The following is a 23,298-nucleotide window of genomic DNA, read 5'->3' as shown; positions in this document are numbered from 1 at the left end:
TTCTTTTCTGTTCCTTTCTTCTCGTTGTTCATTTGACAATTTAGCTAGCTGGGAATTGCCAGTTTCATGTTTTACAAAAACAGAAGCAGTTGGCTCTGCTGGTATTGCCGGTGTGATTGGGCTGTGAGCATCTTCTATAACGGAATTCTTTCTTGCACGGTATTCACATTGCTTTCTATTCCTTTCTACTACGTGTTTGTCAGGTATTGCCACCTCTAAAATTAAGAGTATGTTGCCAATGACATATTGATGTGACCATGGCTACTACAGATACAACCATTGCACACATCACGGATGTACAAGATGATATCAAGATCAAGTCCTCCAAGTACTAGAATCCGATTCGGCCACCTGCTACACTGCTGACTTCAAACAGTCGCCAAATTTGCATACGACCTCCGTTTTGGGCCCGTGAGTACTTGATGGAAAGGTCTCGGAGTCCTCTTTCCAACGGATGCAGCCTCATCGCAAAACTCCCTCTCAGTTGGCCGCAATCAAAGAAACAAGATGCTGCATCACCTATCATGGGCCTATGGGCATGTAACTTCGTCTGGGACCCCAGCCCAAGTGGGGCCCATGTAGGGTGCGCCCCATCTAGGTGGATCATGACCCTAGAGTCCCTTTGGTCGTCCTCCCACCATTATAATGAGCCAGGTACCCCTTTAGAGTTTCTTGGGTTTTGTTTAGATTAAAGTTTAGCTTTGCTACTTTGCTGGGTGATCCCGTGATCGGTTAGATCATCGGTTTGCTCGTTACGGAACCCCTAACTTATCATTTGTATTCAATTTGTATTTGCAATTCAGATTGCTTTTATCTTGTTCTTGCTTGTTTCTTCGATTTTCTTGCAGGAATAAGGCTGATTTGCACCGGCAAGATCAATAACCCACGGAGAGGTGTATCGATCGCTAAGGCGCAACACAACAACGTCTAGTACGATTGTAGTCGGGTCATCAACGTTTCTCCTAAATCGTAGTTATCTACAACTCACCGAAAGATCGGGCCAACAACAGCGTTGAGTGTCTTGAGTGGAACTCAGGGTTCATCAGATGGTATCAGAGCTTTCGTTGCTCGCTGAGTTTTTATCTACCTATAACCTGAAAAGTTGCCTACAAAAAAATTGCATCCTGTACCTTGCCATCTTTGTGCCATTGCATTGTTCTTTTCAGTTTTTTGCATTGTTGAGTTTTGTGTTGCATTGTCGAGTCGTGTTACTGGTCTTAGTGTTTAGTTCGTTTAGAGTTTCAAGTTCTGGTCACGTTTTGTACCACTTTGTCGTCGGGATCTACAAAAACGAAACCGCCTTGCTGTCAGGGTTCTATTTTTGTAGTTTTCAACAGTTTTTATCGGTCGGTTTTGGAGTTGCATCTAGGGTTTGCCGTCCTACCATGTTTGTATTTGTCCGCACCTGTTTCTGTTGCGCGAGGATGAAGAGAGAAAGGGGATAGTAGATCGGTTTTTGGATGGAGTGCTACAATTTGTAGATTGGTTTTTATTTGGGGTGCCACGCAGAACTACTAAAAAAGAAGTGCTGAGTCTGTTTCTATTTATTACGTGGCGCCTTTCCTAACCGACGCCGATTGGGATCTCTTCCCTTCCAATCTCGCGGCCGGGACTTGTGAGTCCGACTCCCTCCCTCCCTCACACTCCGTTTCTGTTCAGGTGTGTCAAACACTGGTAAAATTTTCTTTTTGTATCGGATTCAATATCCATTTGCAAAAATGGAATCTGTACGACGAGAGCATCCCATTTTTCTATAATTTTAATTTTGGGTTTAGACATTTACATTTGAGTCTCTGTAATTTTTATATTTACATTTGGGTCCCTATGACCTTATATTGAGGTCCTTGAGTTAGTTTTTGTTAAAAAAAGAAAAAAGGCAGAAAAGGTGCTTAAAAAAAGAGAGAGAAAGAAAAAGCCGCACCGACAAAAAAAAAAGAAAAAAAAGAAGAAAGAAAGAAAGAAAGAAAAAGAGAAGAAGGAAGGAAAAGAGAAAATCACTTGCTATTTTTTGGATCGCTTGGATATACCAGAGTGTGCTTGAGTTGTTCCTAGTGCTATTTTGTGGTACCGTTTATGTCTAGGCTCGCGTCTCTAGTACGTTCTATCCTAGGACCAGCACGGTACTGACTTTGAACAATCATTCAACTTTGCATTATCTAATTTGACCACTTGCTATTCCTTTGCTACATATTTAAGCCTACCCAGAGCTCTACAGATTTGATTGCAGCCATACAACAAGTGTTTGCCAAGGCATCGATACATCCAACCTCCATTGGGGTGCTTGGTTGAGTCAGTGTACATCACCATTCCGCTTGCTTTGATAAGAACTTGTAAGAGCTTGGTAAAAACCTTGAGTGTGTGTGATATTGGAGCTTCCACTACCTAGTAGTTGATAGGAGCGTGCATATTCTTGTGTATGTTTCTTGTTTGCTACTAACCATGGCAGGATTGCGCAAGGGGATACGAGACGGTCATGCTCAACATCGGCTTCTTCACCATCGACGAGAGATGTCGACTTCTTCTCAAGATGCATATGACGTACCTGACTATAATTTTGCACGAGTTGAATCTAAGTTACCATTCTACGATGGTAAGTATGATTCTATTGCTTATATTGATTGGGAGCTAGCAGTAGACAATGAATTTGATAAAAATGATTTTTCTGATGCTCAAATGATTAAGGCTGCTAGTAATAAGTTTACCTCTTCTGCTCTCTTCTGGTGGAGTTATGTGAGTAACATACCTGGAACTTGGGATGAATACAAAACCTTGATGAGAAAACGTTTTGTGAGTTCTTATTACAAATGTATTCTTTGTGAGAAATAAGAACATCTGAAACAAGGTGATAAAACTATTAAGGAGTACATTCATGAATTTAAAGTTTGTATCATCTACAGTGGTCTAAAAGAATGCAATGAAAACACAATGCGTAGATTTTTCAAGGGGCTTAATTCTAAAATTCAGGTTTCTCTTGCTAATGTGAAATATAATCATATTGGACACCTATTCATGCTTGCTCGTAGCACTGAGAGTCAGATCATATCAAAGGCGAGGACGCATGACCAATGTGATTTATCTCCTATTTCTGAATCTCCTATATACTTATGCAATGATGATGTGCAAACATTGGAGGAGCAATCTTTTGCCTCCCTTGTTACTAACGTTTTGCAGGAAGATCAGCACATCCAACAAAAGGAGGAGAATGGTATACTTGAGAAGAAAGAGGATAAAGCACCTGCAATGTCTGAAGAAAGTTCGCAAGGTAAATTAAATGGTGCTGAGAGAAATAATGATTAGTATTCTTAAGGTGAGCTACACTTGTCCACTTTTCATGCTATAATAGAGCAACCATTAGTGGAATCAATTACTGAGTTGCCTTTGTCACAAGTTGATTTACTTGTTGTTCCTTGTCATAAAAAAGAGTTATGCGATAATACTTCACTTATATCCATGGCACAACTAGTGAATGAACATGCTATTTCTAGAATTTCTTTGTGTGTTTATTTTAAGCATGTTGTTCACATTGCTAATGAAGTATAGGAACGTGAATTGCTATCTTCTTTAAATACTTTGGGCTATGTTCAGTTTGGCGATTTTTGTGAGCTCCATAATTTAGAGGAGAAATTATTTGCTAAGTCTGATATGCCATGTCCAACTAATGCTATTTTTCATATCTTTGGCAAATATAATGATAGAGAAATATATTTGGTGCATAGAGTTTTTATTTGTTCGGATTTAGAGAAACATGTTATTGCTAATCACAATACTTCGAGTTTATTTTGATTGGATGAAACAGGTTATTTTGAATGGACTATGTGAAGAGCACCATATGGAAAAACCGAGGACGGTTTTCCGTGAAGAAGGGGAGGATGATGTGACCATGGCTACTACATATACAACCATTGCTCACATCATGGATGAACAAGATGATATCAAGATCAAGTTCTCCAGGTACTGGAATCCGATTCGGCCACCTGCTACACTGCTGACTTCAAACGGCCGCCAAATTTGCATACAAGCTCCGTTTTGGGCCCGTGAGTACTTGATGGCAAGGTCTCGGAGTCCTCTTTGCAATGGATCCAGCCTCATCACCAAACTCCCTCTCAGTTGGCCGCAATCAAAGAAACAAGGTGTTGCGTCACCTGTAATGGGCCTATGGGCTTGTAACTTCGTCTGGGACACCGGCCCAAGTGGGGCCCATGTGGGGTGCGCCCCAACCAGGTGGAGGACGACCTAGAGGTCCTCCCACCTCCTTAAATAGCTAGGTAGCCCTTCAGGGTTTCTTGGGTTTTGTTTAGTTTAAAGTTTAGCTTTGCTACTTTGCCGGGTAATCCCGTGATCGATTAGATCGCCGGTTTGCTCGTTACGGAACCCCAAACTTATCATTTGTGTTCAATTCCTATCTGCAATTCAGATTGCGTTTTATCTTGTTCTTGCTTGTTTCTTCGATTTGCTTGCAGGAATAAGGTTGACCTGTACCGGCAAGATCAACAACCCACGGAGAGGTGTATCGATCGCTAAGGCGCAGCTCAACAACGTCTAGTACGGTTGTAGTCGGATTGTCAACGTTTCTCCCAAATCGTAGTTATCATCAACTCACCGAAAGATCGGCCAACAACAGCCTTAAGTATCCGTAGTGGAGCTCAGGGTTCATCACATATACATGTACAGATTAGAACAAGAATTGTATAAACAGATGGTTCAATGTACCATGATATGGATTATTTGCTTCTGCCTTCTTCCATGCACGGTATTCACGTTTTCTGCTAGTTTCTTCCTTCTTGTTTTCTACTTCATTACAAGGTGTTATTTGCCTTACATTTAATCTGTTAGTTATATCTCTGAAACAAAGCGGCCTTTCGACAGGAGATCCATTTGCATCCATACCTATTCAGTAAATTATGCTATTATTTGCATGCATATTAAGTAACACTAATGATAATTTAAATATTATTTTCCACCGAAACAAGAAAGTAATGGAAAATATCAGCCACGTGCGAGGCATTATAATGACACGGCACAGCACACACAAGAAGGACGCGCGTGAGATGAATAAATATTTTTATCAAAACCGTTGTAAAATGTTATGCGTGTCACGATGCAAGAAAAATATGTGTATTGCATAGAATATATGCTGAGACACCAATAGTCCCTTCGGTTGATAGAATTATTAAAATATTTTTTTATTAAAATATTTTTGTTCATAAATTATTAAATTTCATATTTGTAATCATACACATTTCTCACAATATATCTTGTTTTGGTCTAACATTTTGCAGAATCAATAGTGGTCCAGTTTCATTCATAGAAGAATAATAAATATTGAAAATTTCATCCAGGCCAAGAAAAGGAAAAAACAGTACACACGAAATACTTCAGTGAAGAAATACAACAAAAAAAATACAACATACAGTTGAGTATAATTTAGTTGACTCTAATTTGATAGAGTACCAGGACTAATAAGAATGTACAATTTACAAATCTGCCTACATTCAATACATCTCCAAACTTTGGATAGAACTCTTCCTGAAACATAATATTCAGACCTCACAGTGTCACTTCCAGACCTCAAACATAATATTCAGACGTCAATTTCAGTGATAAAAAAATATAGATCATGTCATGGATTGCATCACATCTGTTCGTAACATGGTACTAATATTTTCAATCTGCATTTAAGAAGGTCTATTGAACTACCAAAATATACCAGACCCGCCCAATCGCGCCCTGTAATTTCAAAAAGAAAAAATATTCTCGTCTTGAATGCATCCAATAATAATAATAAACAATGAGGATGCATCCAATAATAATAATAAACAATGAGGTCGTTGCAGTTAGCATCATAAGGACAATCTATATCAAACATTTGAAATTTAGAGCTAACACATGTGAATTCAGAGCACGACATATGCTTATGTAAGTTGTAGAATAATGCCAATTTAACATCTGAAATTGCTGAATAATGTGCACTGCTAGAAGAATATCGAGTACTTAAATGGCATGCTAAATAGTAGATAAGAAAACAAAAGGTGCTCACCACAAATGAACCAGTCTTTTGAATTAAGGAACTAGTATTCCTCTTCCACGCACACAGTAGTGCAGTACGTTTGATAAGCTTTAAGGCGGTCCCCTAAGCAAAATCCAAATTTGCCTTGTAAGCAAATGTAAAATAGAGATAAATCACCGAGGTGGATGTTATTATTCTCCCGACTTCATGAGCACGATTAGAAATGCTATGTGATCAGATGGGTAATAATTATTATAGGAAAAATGGAGCATTTGCATGCAGTTAGCAAATACCACAGCAAGTACACTTGTTAGAAACTTAGTACCAAGGCAACACCTTCTCTGCATGCAGATGAACCGCCAATAAAAAACAATCAGTTTGCAGACCGAAACAAAACATCAAAAACCTTTCGAGTACATGGGATGCAATCACTTCTCAAGTTTTCATCTAAACTCTGAAGTTTTCACCTAAATTCTGAATTATACAGTTTAATACATTGGACATTCCACTGTGTTTCCTAATTTGAACTGAAGAAATAGCATTACAAATTGTTCTGTTAAGGCGTGTCCCATTCTTGATTTTTCTGTACCCATGTAACCGTAAAAGCTCCAAATATCTGTACCGCAAAATCCATTCATGTTTATGAAGCTCCAAAACTCATCTAATGGTGTCGTTCAGATTGGATCATTCATTTGTATCATCCAACGAAATGATTGCAAAGTGAAAAAAGGATAACAAACTGAAAGATTAGGAGCCATATTTGAGATATCAATTATTTTGTTGTAGGTATAGCTATATTGGTAAATATAAGGTGCAAAAAGAATAATTAATATTTGAGGGATCAGATAATCAAGAAAATAACTAAATAATTAATTATTAGTTAAAAATAGCTCAAATTGGAGCAGTACATGTGTAGCTAAAATAACCCATGCATGGAGTACCGATAGGCATGTGCAAACAGGTACATATGAAGGGTGCATTTTGTAGACAATTCCAGCTGAATGAAAGCCCCATTGATGACAACCAGATGCAAGATTACCTGAGTTGACCATATTAATAATTCTAAGCCCAGCCCCCTCCATACCATCGATCAATTTGTAGGATATGAATAGTGAATATTGCACATGTGTTTTCGAGGACAACCTCTTTTCTTTTAATACGAGTCTTATCATTAATACACGGAGTTCTGGTTGTACACTCAAAAGTCAAATTTTATAGAAATATCAACATGTAACAATGATACAAATTTGTAGTTTCCAATTTCCAGTGCATTAACAGTGCAGTCCTCATTTGACTATAACATCAGCATCAGCAGTGATAAACTAACACATATAAAACCTATGAAATTTCGTCACCAATTCAGAATTGCATGGTAAACAGGAATACCATTATATAACTGTCCTACTCCATACAACTAATTTATATATTATAAACTTGTCCTACTCCATACCAAATTTAGTAATTAGATCACATCCAGATGCTCTTAGGGCATATAATTTGTACCTCTATCTGTTCATGTTCAAAATTCATTACTGAAAAGTATATAACCAATTGCTAAAGGGGAGCGCTTAGGGTATAACAGATAATGAATCCATTCATGTTTCTGAAATTGCTCATCTGGCCGATTGGCTCGAACAAGAAAAAAGAGAAACTGAAGACCTGACAGTTCAATCAAATACACTCTCCATCAATTTTTGTATCCTGTTGCATCAACGAAGACCTGTAGAAGAGGAGGAACTGAAGAAGGCACTCACGTTGGCTTAGGCATTCAGATGACGATTTTCCAGGACGTTGGTGGACCAGAGCCGTGTGCGGTAGGGGATCAACGGCAACGTAGTAGTGGATAACGGGCGGCGACGCGTTCAGACGGCGATGGAGGATCGGCGGGCGGTGTGGTCGTGGTCGACGGGGATCGTTGGTGGAGATCTTTCTTCAAAAGCCAAAATCTTTGGTGCGTTATACTTAATGCAGAACTACCACATGGTTTTGGAAATACTTAATGCAGGGTCAACACGAGAAACAACTACTGCATATTTGGAAGGCAGTAGTCATCCTGGATATAATGTTTTGTTTCATCATATATGGCATACCTTCGCCTCATGCAGCAGCTCAGAATGCTCTTTCTTCAGCTGCGAGCACTGGTGGAGAAACCATCTTTGGTCGGTCGGCCTAATTCCACAATAGTCCCAGTTCCAATAAAAACCGGGACTAAAAAGCATCTTTAGTCCCGGTTTAAAAGTTGAGGGGTATTTTTTGATCTTTAGTCCCGGTTGGTAACACCAACCGGGACTAAAGATCATTTTTACTCCTGGTTGAAGAGGTTGTCAGGTTGTGTCAAGCCCAATTATTTTTAGTCCCGGTTGTTTAGAACAACCGAGACTAAAAATCACCCCAAGCCGCGCGCGATGTTTATCTCTTCGCGTGTCCATTGTCTGACCCTCCTCCTCAGTCTTATCCTTAGCTTTTCTTCCCCTCCACTCGTTCTCCTCCTCACTCCTTCTCCTCTTCCTCCTTCTCCTCCTCCCCTTCCTCTCTCCCATGTCTTCCTGGCAACAGCGGGCGGCGGCCGGCGCGGAGGGCCGGCGGCGGCAAGCGCCGGCCGGTGCGGAGGCAGGTGGTGGAGGCGCTGGCGGCCGGCAGCGGCGGCTGCCCCGCGCGGAGGGCCCGGCGGCGGCGGCTGCACGTCCGGAGGGCAGGCGGCGGAGGCGCAGAGGGCCGCCCCGCGGCGACTGGAAGCGGAGTCGTGGAGGGCCGCCCCGCGGCAGCTGCGGAGGGCCGCCCCGGCGGCGGCAGGCAGCGCCTCGAGCCTCCCGGCATGGAATTTTTTGCTTTTTTTTCTTTTTTCCTTCTTAATGTGATGTGGATGACTGTGATTTGTGCGATCTGTGTGATTTGTTCGATCTGTGATTTGTGATGCGATCTGTGATTTGTGAATGATATTAGGAGATATATGATATGTGAACTATCTATGATTCGTGTATCTGTGATTTGTGCTATATGTTATTTGTGATTTGTGGTGTGATTTGTTATTTTTTATTTTTATAATGATTTGGAGAGATTGAACATGAGAAAAGAAAAAAAAGAAAAAAAACTTTAGTCCCGGTTGGTTACATTAACCGGGACTAAATCTTTAGTACCAACCGGGACTAAATCTTTAGTCCCGGTTGGTGTTACGAACCGGGACTAAATATGTATCTTTAGTCCCGGTTATTTTAACCGAGACTAAAGATGGACATCTTTAGTCCCGGATTCATAGTCCCGGTTGAAAAACCGGGACTACATAGGGTTACCAACCAGGACTACAAACCCTTTCTCCACCAGTGGAGGAAGGAAAAACCATTTAACTCTGGTATAAAAGGCAAAACACTGCATGCAGTTTTTTATTATTTGGCATGACGGGGACAGCATAATAACCAACCACTATGTTGTTTTCTTTTTTATCATGATGTAAATTTTCTCTGAAACCTCAAAATTGTCTATCAGATAATATTTCCCAATGAAATGACCAGTGCAAGAATCAAATATTCTTTGACCTCCATCACTTCATTTTTTAAAGTGCGGTGACTTATGAAAAAACATATATCGCTACTGGTACTTGAATTTTAGTGCTAAATTAATGCAAACACTAAAGGAAAAAAATAAATTGACCAAATGAGGCATTCTGTGCTGTATATGTAATAATTCTTTTATTTTGATATAATTAATTGAAAAAAAAGAGGAGCTAAAGGACGAAATGTCAATTTTGCTCCCACGCATCTGGTGGACTGGATCCACACGGTTTATCGATGCAGGCGAGGGCAGGCAGAAACAGGCGGGCATCGTCGTCTTCGGCGGGCGGTGAATGAGGAGGTGGCGGCGGGCATCGCCTTCTTCGACGGGCAGCAGGCGGCGACAAGCGGGCGTTACCGTCTTCGGCAGCGACCTAGCGATGCGGCGCAGGGAGGGATCCTAGCGGCAGCGGGCGGCGACAAACGGCCAAACGGGCGTCGCCATCTTCGGCGGCGACCTAGCGACGCGGCGGAGGGAGGGATCCTAGCGGAAGCGAGAATGGCGGGGAGAATCGCGAGAGGGGAGGCCAATCCAAAAGAGAGCGAGGGGGGTGGGAGGCCGATCCAGGAGTTACGGGAGAAGGCGAAAGAGAGCGAGGGGGAGGGGAGGCCGATCTGGAGTTACGGGGGAGAAGGGGGAGGGGAGGCTGATCTGTAACGCCCCGATTTTCGTTCGGGATTAAAAATCATTAAATAATGCATTTTCTAGAAATTAAATAAAAGTTAAATCAATTTAATCAAGTGAAATAATGGGAGAATTAAAATTTTCCCTTAAAAATCATTGGCCGGGAATATTTGGCAATATTCTTTGTGCCCTAAAATACTCTCCGGAATTTTTCGTGAATTTTCGGAGCTCAAGAAGTAATTTTAATGGCACAAAGTTCATCGAATCAATTAAAATAAAAAGAAAAGAAATTAAAATCCCCTCTTTGTCTTTGGGCTCGGCCCATTCTCCCTTCCCTTCCCTCCTTCCCTCCTTCCCTCCTTCCCTCCTTTCTTCGCGTGGGCCGGCCCAGCTCGGCTCCCCCTCCTCCAAGTCCACATAACCCCCAGCCGGCCTCTCCCTCCCTCTCTCTCCGACAGGTGGGACCCGTGGACCCCACCTGTCATCCCCAACCTCCGGCTCCCTCAGCCGAAACCGCCGCCACGCTCTCCCCACGTCGCCGCCGATTCCGCCTCCTCCTCCACCCGCGCGCTCGCCCTGACCGCGGGACCGCGTCGCCCCACCTCCTCCACTCTCCTCCCCCACTTTCCCCCTCCAAAACCGGCGCCGAATCGAGCCCCACTTCGCCCACGATGTCGCCCACGTCGCCGGCCGTTGCCGCTTCAAATCCGCCACGTCCGGCCACGATTTCTCCTCCCCGAGCCTATAAAAAGCACCCTCGTGCTCTCCTCTTCCGTTTCCCTCTCCTCCCCGAGCTCCTCGTTACCTCTCCCGTGTTCCCCGCGCGAGCCCGCGCTCCGCTGCTTTCCGGCGAGCTCCGGCTGCACGCCGCCGTCACCGTAGCCACTGCCGCGCTGCGCCGCTTACACCACCGGCTTCGCCATGCCTCGCCGCACATCGGCCACCGCTCCTTTTGCACAAACCTCCGCCGAAACTCCCCTTCCACCATGCACCCGAGTCGCCACCACCCTAAACCGCCTCCAGCCGCATGTCGTCGCCGCCTGAGCCGCTCCCGCGCCCTGCCACCACCGCAGCCGGCTTCGCCGCCGCGCGGGCAAGCCCGGCCACCGATCCCTTTTTCCCCTCCACCACCAGAACCACCTCCCCGCCATACCACCCTACCGGCCGCCTTTTTCCGCCTCCGGTCGCCGTTCACCTTCACCCCGGCCGCCGCTGCGACGCATCGGCTGCATCGCCAGCTTCGCCGCGTCCCGCTCTTCCCCATCCGCCGCCCGGTCGCCGCCTTCCGCCGCCGGGAGCCCCTCCTCCTTGTCGACCTGTGGAGCGCCGCCGCCTCCCTCCGCCGGCTGCTCTCGCCGTCGCCGTGCCCCTCGGTGAGCTCCGCCACCTCCCTCTCCCTCACTGCCTCCGTTTCCTCTCGCCGCTTCCCGCGCTGCGCGCCGCCGCTCCCTGTGCCGCCCGCCGCCCGCCGTCGCCGGTGACTGCGCGCCGCCGCCCTCTATGGTCGGTCGGGCCAGCCCCGGCTGTGCCCGTGCCGGCCACCGCTCTCCTCAGCCGCCCGATCGGCTTGGGCCGATCTGGGCCGTCCATCCCGTGGACGGGCGGTGGACCGCCCTTGTGAACCCGGTCCATGGTGGACCGAGCCCCCTTGAGCCGCTGACGCCTGGGACCCACCTGTCGGCGCCGGCCGCCCCTTGCTGACGTCAGCGAGGTCCATTTCTTTTGTAAAAATAATTAATAATTGCGCAATAAATTGGTAATAATTATAGAAATCCATTAAAATGGCTCAAAACTTCTAAAATTCATATCTAATTCATTCGAACTCCGAATTGAGCCATTCAACTTGCAAAATTCATCTAAAATTGAGCTCTACATGTTTGTTTAGTTTTTATGTACTGTTTCCTTGGTTTTTATTAGAGTTTTTCCTCGTTTTGCGTGCCAGCGTGTAGAATCCGTCGTTTCGGAAGTCCGCGGTCGCGAGGAAAAGAGTTCGGAAAATCCAAGTGAAGAAGCAAGGCAAGTCACACATTCCCCTTGAGCATGTTGATCCTAATTTATAAATGTTTTACCGTTTGCAAATAAATATGCATGTTTTGCTAATTACATGGGATCAGGGTTTACCTATCTGCTCGCTTGTACCATGTTTACTTGATATCTATCCTTTGTCAACCTTGGGTGATAAATCGACTAGCTCATGTTACTTATGTGACCTAGCTAGAACTATATGCTTAGCCATGCTTAATTACCACTAGCTCAGTCGATGGGATAATTGCAGTATTAGACCTTTCTAGTATCTTGTTGAGCCGCGTGCTCGAGACATCTGGCCATGTTTCATGGTCGTAATTATCCAACTAAAATGCGACTGAATGGTGGGCTGTGGGTGCATGGTTTTTGTGAGTCGCACCCATGGCAATTAAGGACCGGTTCACGGGAAACCCTGGAAGACTTACAGCGCTTGCCACAAGCGGGAGTGGGTAACTGCTTGATCTGAAGTATAGCTCGACCCTTTCCTAGGCACCGGTGGCGAGGGTGGGCGTGATGGAGTTGGGTCGGCCGGGGTGTCCGGTTGTCCAGCTGCCGGATTCACCGCGGCGCAAGAGGGGACCGCCCACTGCCTTTTGAGGGGTGGGGGTGAAACCTTAGCGTGGTGTGGATGGTTAGGGGAGGGTTATGCGAAGGGTCTCGTCACAATCACTCGACATGGTGACGTGTGCATCATGGGCACATGATGACGCGGTGACATGTCGGTGGGTTGTGTCTTGTGGGTACAGTCGTGCACCTCTGGCCAGAGTAAAACTATTCGAATAGCCGTGCCCGCGGTTATGGGCGATCGACCAGATTCACCGTGATTAGTCTCACACCTATTAAATCGACCCAATGCACTGTAGTCCAGGTGGGTTGGTTGGGCCTGTTCAACGTGGTGTAGCGTTGATCAGTGGAGATTTAATGTTACTTTAATTACTCAACAGTTTTATTGTTTTGCTCAATAAAATGTTTTACAACCGCCTTTATGCAAATAGCCACAAACCGTTCTTGTGTTCCCCTTGCACGTCTGCATCGTTGGTGTGGCTTGCTGAGTACGGTGGTTGTACTCAGCCTTGCTATTATTCCCCCTTTTCAGAAGTGTAGTGCTTCTGAGCTGAAGATGGAGTTAGAGGACCAAGGCTCAGACCCCAGTTGAGTTTTGCCTGTGGAGTGGAGCTGAAGCCCCGCTAGGATCGCCTTTTTCCGCTGCTGCTGCTTTTGTTTCGGTGTGAGGACTAAGTGCCTCTTCTGTAAGTATTTTACGCTTTATTTACGTTTGGAACTGTGTATTACTTGTCGTTTTGTGTACCCTGGCTGGTCCTGGACAGGGATTTAATACACAAAATAGTCTGGAAATTTGGGCTAAATTTCTGGGCGTGACATGATCCTAGCGGTGGGCGTTAATGGGAGCGATTTAGGCCGTCCGATTTGTTCAATGATGAATGAGTTTGAGTAAGATGAGTTGGTGTATTATAGGGTAGATATAACTAGAAAGGAAGCCCGCGTAGATGAGTGGGCATGTTATTTATTGATGGTAAAAAGAATGCTAAAAGAAATCCTACCTCATCGTATTTTTTATAAGTACGATAAATTACGTTATAATCAAAAAAATTGATAAATAATAGGTGGAAAATTGGTGAAGTGGTTATTTGTCTTTGTGTGGGACTGAACAAACCGAACAGAGGAGATCGGTTTAACTGGTGTGGTGTGCACGGTCAAACTTGCCGATCAAACACAGTAAAAATGCAGGTCGATGGATATGTCATCTACTATGAAAAGAATAATTATTCATAAATACGAGCGCACGTGTCAAGTCTAAGGCCTGAGTATGCTAGTTCTACCACAAAAAACCTAACTAATTGATTTACGCTCACTTCACAACCATATTAAATATTAGAATTAGGCATGCTAGTTTTAGTGACTAACAAATAACAAGAAATATTTTTTCTATATTTAATAGGTTGTGGATTATTTTTTTTAAGATAATGATCCGGTGACTGATATTTTTAATCTATGAGATATAAAAAAATTGCGCTTCTTCAAATAGCTAAAAGTTGCACTGTAGCTTTGTACGATTTCACGGCACCTTTAGCATGTGCTATTTATATTTCTATATGTTTCTCAAAAGGGACGAGTAGAAATATTTTATTTTGAAAAGCTAACAATTATTAGCCTCTCTCGATCTATACATCAATTGTTTATTGTCCTTACTAAACTAATTATTACCCCTGCTTTTTTCGATTATATATATGTGTGTATATTACACAAAAAAGAGAACTGAAGCGATTGGACTCCATCAACTCCAAACCAAAGTTTAAGGTTTGTGTGCTCACTGTAACTGCCCGTCCATCATCTGGGATTTTTTTTGGTGGGGGGGGGGGGGGGAGCAAGGTGTAGTATCAGATATCTCGTGATATTATCAACATGAATTGCAAACCGTCTCGTAAATTTTGCACCTGTGCTTGTGTATATTTAGTACTACTCCTACATTGTGATTGTGATGGTGCGCGCGCGCACATTGAATTAATTTTCAGGTGCGTGGCCGTGGAGAGCACAGGCGGCCGCGTCTCCACCGGATGTCTATATGGCCGGAGCTGCCTCTCTGATAGTGCAGATTTTCACTTCCGCGGCGTACTTCTGGAGGAAATGGACGATCGAGTTCGTGGTCCTCTCCAGCTTCGGGCTGCAGCTAGTGCTCCTCTTATTCGCCGGGATCCGGCGGCGCCGCGCCGGAGGCGTGCGTGTGTTTTTCGTCTGGCTGTCGTATCGTCTGGCTGTCATATGGCCTCGGCCACCTCTCCATCAACGGCACGCTGGTGTCTCGGGAGCGCCAGCAGCTGCTGGCGTTCTGGGCGCCGTTGCTGCTGGTCCACCTTGGTGGCCCGGATAACATCAGCGCCTACGCCATCCAGGACAACCAGCTCTGGTTGCGCCTGCTGCTGACCACTTTCTTCGCCAAGATCCTTGCCGCCGGCTACGCCATTTTCGTCGCATCTTCCAGCGGCAGCGGCAGCAGCAGCTTGGCTATGCTTCCGGCCGCGTCGTGGCTGATGTTCGTCGTCGGTGTTGTCAAGTACGGGGAGAGGATATGGGCGCTCTACAATGGGCACCTGAGCACCATCCGGAGCACAATTGAGAAGCAGAAGCAGGAGGAGGCAAAGAGGGAGAAGAAGAGAGGAGACAGCGAGCAGGGAGGAGCTAGAGATCCTCCCACTCCACCTGCAGTGAGCAAGAAAGATCCTGACTATGCCCTGCTTCAGGCTCATGCCAATTTCGGCGCGTGCAAGGCCGCGTTGGTTGATATCTCCTGGGACGAGAAAGCTACAATTGATCAATGGCGTTGGGACGAGACGTGGGTTGTCCTCCAGATGGAGCTCTCCCTGCTGTACGACATCATGTACACCAAGGCTGGCGTCATCCACACGTGGCATGGCTACTGCATCCGTGTCTTTTCGCCGCTGGCCACCGCCGGTGCCTTGGTGATGTTCCATCTCAGCCTCCACGGCGCCCTTGGGCATGGGGCTATGCTAGTCGACGTGGCCATCACCTACACATTGCTGGTTGGCGCCGTCCTTGTAGACACATGGTGGCTGCTCATGGCAGCCGGGTCGACCTGGGCGTACGCCTTCTTGATCCGCATGCCACGGCGGGGTTGGCTGTACCACACGGCCATCTGCGGCGGGCGATGGCGCCAGGTCCGCCGTGTGCTCGCGTGGATCCGCTGGCTTGTCAATGCGGAGGACAGCAGAAGGTGGTCCGGCACCATCTGGCAGCACAACATGTTGCAGTTCTGCACACGCGACCTTGCCAAGAAGATACATGTCGAGTGGCGCAAGAAAGACAACACCTACTCCGGCACCACGGTCATTCCTGATTGTGTCATGGAGCAGGTGTTCAACTATTTAATAGATATTCTAAGAATCGACGACAAATATAAGGATGACGAGGCCCAAAAGGACAAAAATGAAGATGAACCACCAACAGGGCAATCGGGTATCCCATTGGACTCGACGGGCTTGCTCAAGGCAGAAAGGGGCTGGAGGATCCTGAAGAAATTAGCCAAAAAGGAAGGCCATAAGGATGGCCATAAGAAAGTGAACGACTTGTTCGGGAGGTTACTCCGCGACGAGATCCAGCAGCAAATCATTATCTGGCACATCGCGACGGACATCTACCTCCGCACCTCCGAGAAGGTAGAGACCACCGAGTACGTTAAAGCAATCAATCTTATTTCCAACTACATGATGTTCGTAGTGGTGGAACGTCCCTACATGGTACCTGGTCTTGCACTACGCACTATTTACAGTAAAACCATCGAAGATATCATCCAAAGTAGGATCGGGTCCTCCGTCCAGAGCCTTGCCGAGAAGCTGAGTGCCAACAACCGGAAACACAATAAGGTCTCGCTCAGTGCGCTGCCGCTTGCCCTCCTTCTAGTCAAAAGGCTCAACGAATACGACGGGGCCCGTCTGGAGTTTCTGTTCAAGGTGTGGGTGGAGATGCTCCACTACGTTAGCCACCGATGCAGCAGGGAGTCCCACGCCAAGCAGCTCAGCAGCGGCGGTGAGCTCACAACGGTTGTGTGGATTATGGCGGAACATGCTCGCAATTTCTATATCTCGAAAAAAAACTTAGATTAACCCAACAATAATTATGGATCTGTTTGGTTGCCGTCATTAATTAGGCTGGCTTGTAATAACTCTCGTCTTGGCCAAGCACAGCCTTGCTAGCCACATGAATGCAAAAAAGATTTGTTTGCTGGCTGGTATTAGTTAGGGCTAATTGGATCTATGCCATTACAAATATGCTTATTTAGATAAATGCCACTTCTATTTGTCTATTCAGATTCATGTCATTCAAATTCGTAGGAAATTTGATCTGTGCTACATTCACTATATCGGTTCAGGGTTTTCTATCGGGGGTCACCGAAATCCTGAAATTTCGGAAATTTTGGTTCGAAATTTTGAACAAAATTTAGTTGAATTTGAACAAATATTATCTAAATTCATGAAAAAAATGAAAAATTCAAAAATTTCGGCCAAATTAATATCGTATCAGGGGTCACCGAAATGAACGAAATTTTTTCGGAAATTTCGGTCTGAAATTTCCAACCCACTGCTACTACCATCACGTTTTTCGTCAAATCCTTTTCTGTCCTCTTGCTCCTTGTTTTATTTTCTTCTTCTTCCCATCCCATTGAGGACAGAAGCCTCAAAGGCCGCCGGCGAGAGATCGTGTGCGCGCTGGGTGGAGCATGATGGTCGCGGCCGCGTGTGTGAGCAAGAGGCAGCCGCATGTGGAAATCCACATTTATTTTTAGCCGGTGCCTCAAGGCGCGCATGGTGTTATTAGTTACTCCCTCCATCTACTTTTGATAGTTATATTTCATCTTGGTACACAGACCAATAATAAGTAATCCTACTTATCATCCATTTAAACATGCTACTAGTCATTCCTCGTAAACAAGCGATTCATTAATATTTACATTTCACGATGCTCAAGTAGCCAATCTTGTGTGGAAGAATGGAGAGTCATGCATTAAATCCGAGAAAGTCATTAAGATGATAGGTTGTTGAATTGAAATATGCCTATTAAAAATAGAATTTTCAGATTTGGAAATTTGACTATCAAAAGTAGATGGAGGGAGTATTACAGACAGCTTCTTAACTATGTCGCTCGGGTAAATTGAAACAGTTTTCGAGGCGGTGGGCGGCTTCTTAATCACCTCGATCTAACCTAGTAAACATTAAGTAGACATTGTGCATTTTTATCCGTATGTGAACTTATGGTGAGGGCATGCTAAAATGGTTTTTTAAGTAGTGTAGTGAGTTAATTACAGAGCGTATGTAGACAAAAGAAATGAGATACATGCCCTATATATATAGGTTATCAACAAGGAAAACAAATTAATCGATGAGTTGCAGTCGAAGGTGCAAACGATGTTCGTTACTATAAATATGAACTCGTCAGTTTGTCCTTGTCGTCATCCCCCTGGTCACCGTCGATGCGAAATATACCAGCGTATTCATTAAGGATCCAGATGATTGTTGTGAGCTCACCACCACAGGCGAGCTGCTTGGCATGGGAATCCCTAGTGCATCGCACGGATGTATACACCAGAAAACGAACCCATGCCCTGAAGATAAGGCTCATCATTTTCGATGTATCATATCAAACCTGTTACTTTCGTCTTCCAAATCAGGAATCATATCTATAAGTCTCTGATATCTTGTGTAATTAAGATCTATATCATGCGGGGTATATGGGTTCGGGCCTATACGACTTAGCAGCACGCGCGCGAAACTCGTTCCGTCTGAGAGAATTATATTCTTGTCGTAAAGAATACTTGCCTTTTCTGGCCTGAACCAGTACGTGTCCGCTGACACCGGGTCTCCATTTGCTGCGCGGCGCATTCTTTGAGCTTGGCTTCTGTTCCATTTCTACTAGGCGATTGGCCAGCTTCTCCTTTTTCTCTGTCAAGTTACAGTGATATCCTTCCTTGGGCAATATTTCATCGTCATTAGTTAGAGCGTAACCAACTGCTACGTACAGACTGCGTAGCTTAAGGCCCGGTACCATATTGGGGCGCACCGCGACCAGGAACACCATGTAATCTGACAACAGCTTGATCGCCTGCACTTCTTTGGATAAGGATGAGTATTGATGGCTGCATAAGAGGAAGACGTCCGTGGCAATGTGCCAGATCAGGATGCTCTCTTGGCATGCAGGTGAGAAGTTCAGATCAGCATCTTCTAATTCCCGCTGGCGTACAATTTGTTTTGTCGGCGGCATCATTTCTGCCGGATCTGCTCGACCTGGATGCTGTGGTGGAAATGGCGCCGGAGGCAAAGTTGCTTTGGCTTTGTCGATAGGAACAGTAGGAGGGTACGCTAACTTAAGAGATTTCCATATACTTTCGAACAAATGCTTGCTTACATCTGATGACATATGAAAGCCCTTCAAGGAGTGGTATTGGTACTCCATCCAATTATCCTCTGGAACTATCTTCACCGAGCAATTTTACGATCCTTGAGGAGAGGTACCATGAGGTACCAAAAATTTAGTGTAAAATTTGGTACCTTATGGTACCTAGGTAACAAGAGGTACCAAATTTACAATAGATAAAGTGGTACCTCATAGTCCCTCCTGAAGGACTGTAAAATTGCTCATCTTCACCAATTAGGAGAATATCCTCCTCAGCAAGAAGGTATTGGTCTGATCTCGATCATTACTAGTGCACTCGTGTAATATGTTGTACTGCCCCCATGGTTCCGGACCACATCCTATAGCTGGTTGGCTCCTTATTGAGAAGGAACCGAAATAGATTCAGCGAGACGATGAGACGATGGAGTAGTCGCCATTTCCCTGAGCACAGAAGTGCGTGATGAAGCCAGATTCGTGGCCTATCATTCAGGAAAGAATAGGTCCACGTCGACACCAGTGCTTTGAGAAGCCATATGATATCCAGAATGATGGTGCCGGCCAGCAATATATAGGTGATGAAGACATCAGCCGTCGACTGACCATCCTCGCTGTGGAACCAGAACAACAGGAACGCGGTGGCTCCGGTGAACGGAAAGGCGACACGGATGGCGTAGCCACCCCAGGTGTGCACCATCGCTGCCTTGGTGTAGAGGATGTCATACATGAGGGAGAGCTCCATCTCAACCACCTTGTACAGTGTCCTGTTTTCATCCCATGTTTTAGGCAGTATTTCTTGTTCCTCGGCATCATGCTCGTACTGCAAATTATCTATGAAGGCACCCTTGGTGACATGGAGATTGCCATGAGCAACCAGCAGGATTTGGTCATTATCCGGCTTGCCAATCGGCTGAAGAAGAAGCACGTTTACCCTCTGGCGAAACGAGAGCGCCGTCTTCCAAGGCATAGGCGGTCATTTTGTCCGGCATACCAGCGGGAAGCAGCATGAACGCAGCCCAGAGCGTCACCAGCTCCTCCTCCTGCGGCGTGCGTCCGGCGGTGTCACGCCCAGAAATTTAGCCCAAATTTCCAGACTATTTTGTGCATTAAATCCCTGTCCAGGACCAGCCAGGGTACACAAAACGACAAGTAATAAACAGTTCCCAACGTAAATAAAACGTAAATGCTTACAGAAGAGGCACTTAGTCCTCACACCGAAACAAAAGCAGCAGCAGCGGAAAAAGGCGATCCTAGCGGGGCTTCAGCTCCACTCCACAAGCAAAACTCAACTGGGGTCTGAGCCTTGGTCCTCTAACTCCATCTTCAGCTCAGAAGCACTACACTTCTGAAAAGGGGGAATAATAGCAACGCTGAGTACAACCACCGTACTCAACAAGCCACACCAACGATGCAGACGTGCAAGGGGAACACAAGGACGGTTTGTGGCTATTTGCATAAAGGCGGTTGTAAAACATTTTATTGAGCAAAACAGTAAAACTGTTGAGTAATTAAAGTAACATTGAATCTCCACTGATCAACGCTACACCACGTTGAACAGGCCCAACCAACCCACCTGGACTACAGTGTATTGGGTCGATTTATTAAGTGTGAGACTAATCACGGTGAATCTGGTCGACCGCCCATAACCGCGGGCACGGCTATTCGAATAGTTTTACTCTGATCAGAGGTGTACAACAGTACCCACAAGACACAGCCCCACAACACGTTTCCGTGCGCCGACATGCCACCACGACATACCGGAAAGAGGCCGTGACAGGACCCTTCGCATAACCCCCTCTAACCAAGCACACCACACCTCAGGTTTCACCCCCACTCCTCGCAAGGCAGCGGGCAGTCCCCTCTCGTGCCTAGGTGAATCCGAAAGCCGCGTAGCCCGTCGCAGGGCCCATCCAAACTCCATCACGCCCACCCTTGCCTGGATGCGTCGGCTAGAGGAAAGCTACACTACAAGCCCAGCCGTTGCCCACGCTGGCTTGTGGTAAGTACGATAAGTTCTTCCAGGGCATCCCGCGAACCGGTCCTTAACTGCCATGGGTGCGACCAGCAAAACCATGCACCCACAGCCCACCATTCAGTCGCATTTTAGTTGGATAATTACGACCATGAAGCATGGCCAGATGTCTTGAGCACATAGCTCATTCTGATACTAAAAAGGTCTAATACTGTAATTATCCCATCAACTGAGCTAGTAGTAATTAAGCATGGCTAAGCATATAGTTCTAGCTAGGTCACATAAGTAACATGAGCTAGTCGATTTATTACCCAAGGTTGACAAAGAACAGATATCAAGTAAACATGGCACAAGCGAGCAGATAGGTAATACCCAGATCCCATGTAATTAGCAAAACATGCATATTTATTTGCAAACAGTAAAACATTTGTAAATTGGGATCAACATGCTCAAGGGGAATGTGCGACTTGCCTTGCTTCTTCACTTTGATCTTCTAAACTCTTTTCCTCGCGACCGCGATCTTCCGAAACGACGGATTCTACACGCTGGCACGCAAAACGAGGAAAAACTCTAATAAAAACCAAGAAAATAGTACATAAAAACTAAACAAACATGTAGAGCTCAATTTTAGATGAATTTTGCAAGTTGAACGGCTCAATTCGGAGTTCGAATGAATTAGATATGGATTTTAGAAGTTTTGAGCCATTTTAATGGATTTCTAGAATTATTACCGATTTATTGCGCAATTTAAATCAATTATGACGTCATCCGACGGGGAGAGGTGGCGCCGGCAAGCGGGCCCCACCTGTCGGTGACTCACGGGTGGCGGGCGCACCGTGGACCGAGTCCACGCACGCGCTGGTCCGCGGGCACACCACGTGGCAGACACCTGGCGGCCACGACGGACGGCTAGCGGAGGTGGCGCCGACGTGGCGCCACAGAGGCACCGACTCGGGCGGCACGGGAAGGCCACGTGGACGGCCCAGATCGCCCCGAAGGAGGATCGGGCGGCCACGGGCGAGCTGGAGCCGGCTCACCGGTCGGCCGGCCGGGAGCGACGGCGCACGGCCCGATGGTCGCCGGCGACGACCACCGGCGCGACGGCACGCGCGGGAGGCGGCGAAAAGAGGGAAAAGGGAGAGGAGATGGAGGGGGTCCTCACCGAGGAGCGCCGGCGACGGGACGACCATGGGGAGGCGACCGGCGGCGGAAAGGATGGCGGCGGCCGGCACGGGAGGCGACGGGAACGGCGTTCCGACGACGCCCGACCATGGCGGAGCCGCGGCCGAGGGCCGGCAAGACCTGGGGAAATTATTGGAGCGGTTAGGGAGGGAAAATAGGCGACCGGAGCGGCGAGAATACCACGCCGGAGAGGAGAGGAATGGTGGGGCTCACCGGCGACCGAGAGATACCACGTTCCGGTGGGTTTCCGGCGATGAACAAAGGTGACCGAGGTGCTGCACGGCGCTGCGAGGCGAGAGGTGAAGACGGAGCGACGCGGCAGCGGCTAAGGCGACGGTGGCACACGGCTAGAGGCGGCGTATGGTGGAGGTGGCTCGGGATGCACGGTGGAAGGGTGGTTGCGGTGGTGGAATGGGGAAACGGAGCGGAGGCCGGGGTAGAGCTTGGCACGGCGTTGCCGGCGGCGCAAGCGGCGAGGTGCGGCGACGACTAGCGCGGCGGCAGCGGCCGGCTGAAAGCGGTGTGTGGCGGTAGTGGCTCGGCCTCGCGATGGGAAGGTGGTTCCGGCGGTGGAGGAGGGAGATGGAGTGGATGCCGGGGTGCGGCGAGGCGCTGTGATGCTATAGGTGGCGGCGGCGCAGCGCGGTAGCGACGGGAGCGGTGGTGGCGGGCGGCTGGAGATCGCCGGCGAGCGGCGGCGAAGGGGATCGGCGTGGAGAGCTTGGTAGAGGGCGTGGGGGACTCGGGAAAAAGGGGAAAAAGGAAGAGGAGTCCACGGGGATTGATTTTATAGCTCAAGGGGGCGAGGAGAGGGCCGGGGAGCGGCGGATTTCGAGGGGAAGAGGGGCGGCGTCGTGGAGGAGAGAGAGACGCGGGAGGCGGCGACGTGGGCGGATTTTGCGGGGAGAGTGGGGGGGGGGAAACGGCGCGGACGTGGGCGGCGAGGTCCCACGGACAAGCGCGCGCGCGCGGGGTGGAGGAGGTGGGCGGAAACGGCGGCGACGTTGGGCGGCTCGGG

The 23,298-nt window shown here is 47.0% G+C and overlaps 1 protein-coding gene, 1 long non-coding RNA gene and 1 pseudogene across 3 annotated transcripts; 1 reads left to right on the top strand and 2 right to left on the bottom strand.

The window, feature by feature from the left end:
- Positions 1 to 5,371: 5,371 nt before the first annotated feature.
- On the bottom strand, positions 5,372 to 7,925 carry LOC107280686 (uncharacterized). Its single transcript, XR_001545239.3, has 2 exons — positions 6,038 to 7,925; positions 5,372 to 5,727 (listed from the first exon to the last, which is right to left on the bottom strand). It is a non-coding gene; the product is annotated as an uncharacterized lncRNA (long non-coding RNA).
- A 2,700-nt stretch (positions 7,926 to 10,625) lies between these two features.
- On the top strand, positions 10,626 to 16,973 carry LOC107278282 (uncharacterized). Of its 2 annotated transcripts, XM_015779067.3 has the most exons (4): positions 10,626 to 11,553; positions 12,123 to 13,455; positions 14,479 to 14,524; positions 14,740 to 16,973. In XM_015779067.3, the coding sequence occupies exon 4, from the start codon at positions 15,232 to 15,234 to the stop codon at positions 16,843 to 16,845; it is 1,614 nt and encodes a 537-aa protein (XP_015634553.1). In that variant the 5' UTR covers positions 10,626 to 11,553; positions 12,123 to 13,455; positions 14,479 to 14,524; positions 14,740 to 15,231; the 3' UTR covers positions 16,846 to 16,973. The 2 variants fall into 2 exon arrangements, with proteins under 2 accessions (XP_015634553.1, XP_066165340.1); XM_066309243.1 differs by lacking the exon at positions 14,479 to 14,524.
- A 2,411-nt stretch (positions 16,974 to 19,384) lies between these two features.
- On the bottom strand, positions 19,385 to 20,093 carry LOC136356052 (uncharacterized; annotated as a pseudogene).
- Between the last annotated feature and the right edge of the window lie 3,205 nt (positions 20,094 to 23,298).

This window comes from Oryza sativa, chromosome 4 (genome assembly GCF_034140825.1).
Source record: "Oryza sativa Japonica Group chromosome 4, ASM3414082v1".
Lineage (NCBI taxonomy): Eukaryota > Viridiplantae > Streptophyta > Magnoliopsida > Poales > Poaceae > Oryza > Oryza sativa.
Note: the sequence above shows the minus strand (reverse complement) of the source record. Positions and strands in the feature narration are given on the sequence as shown.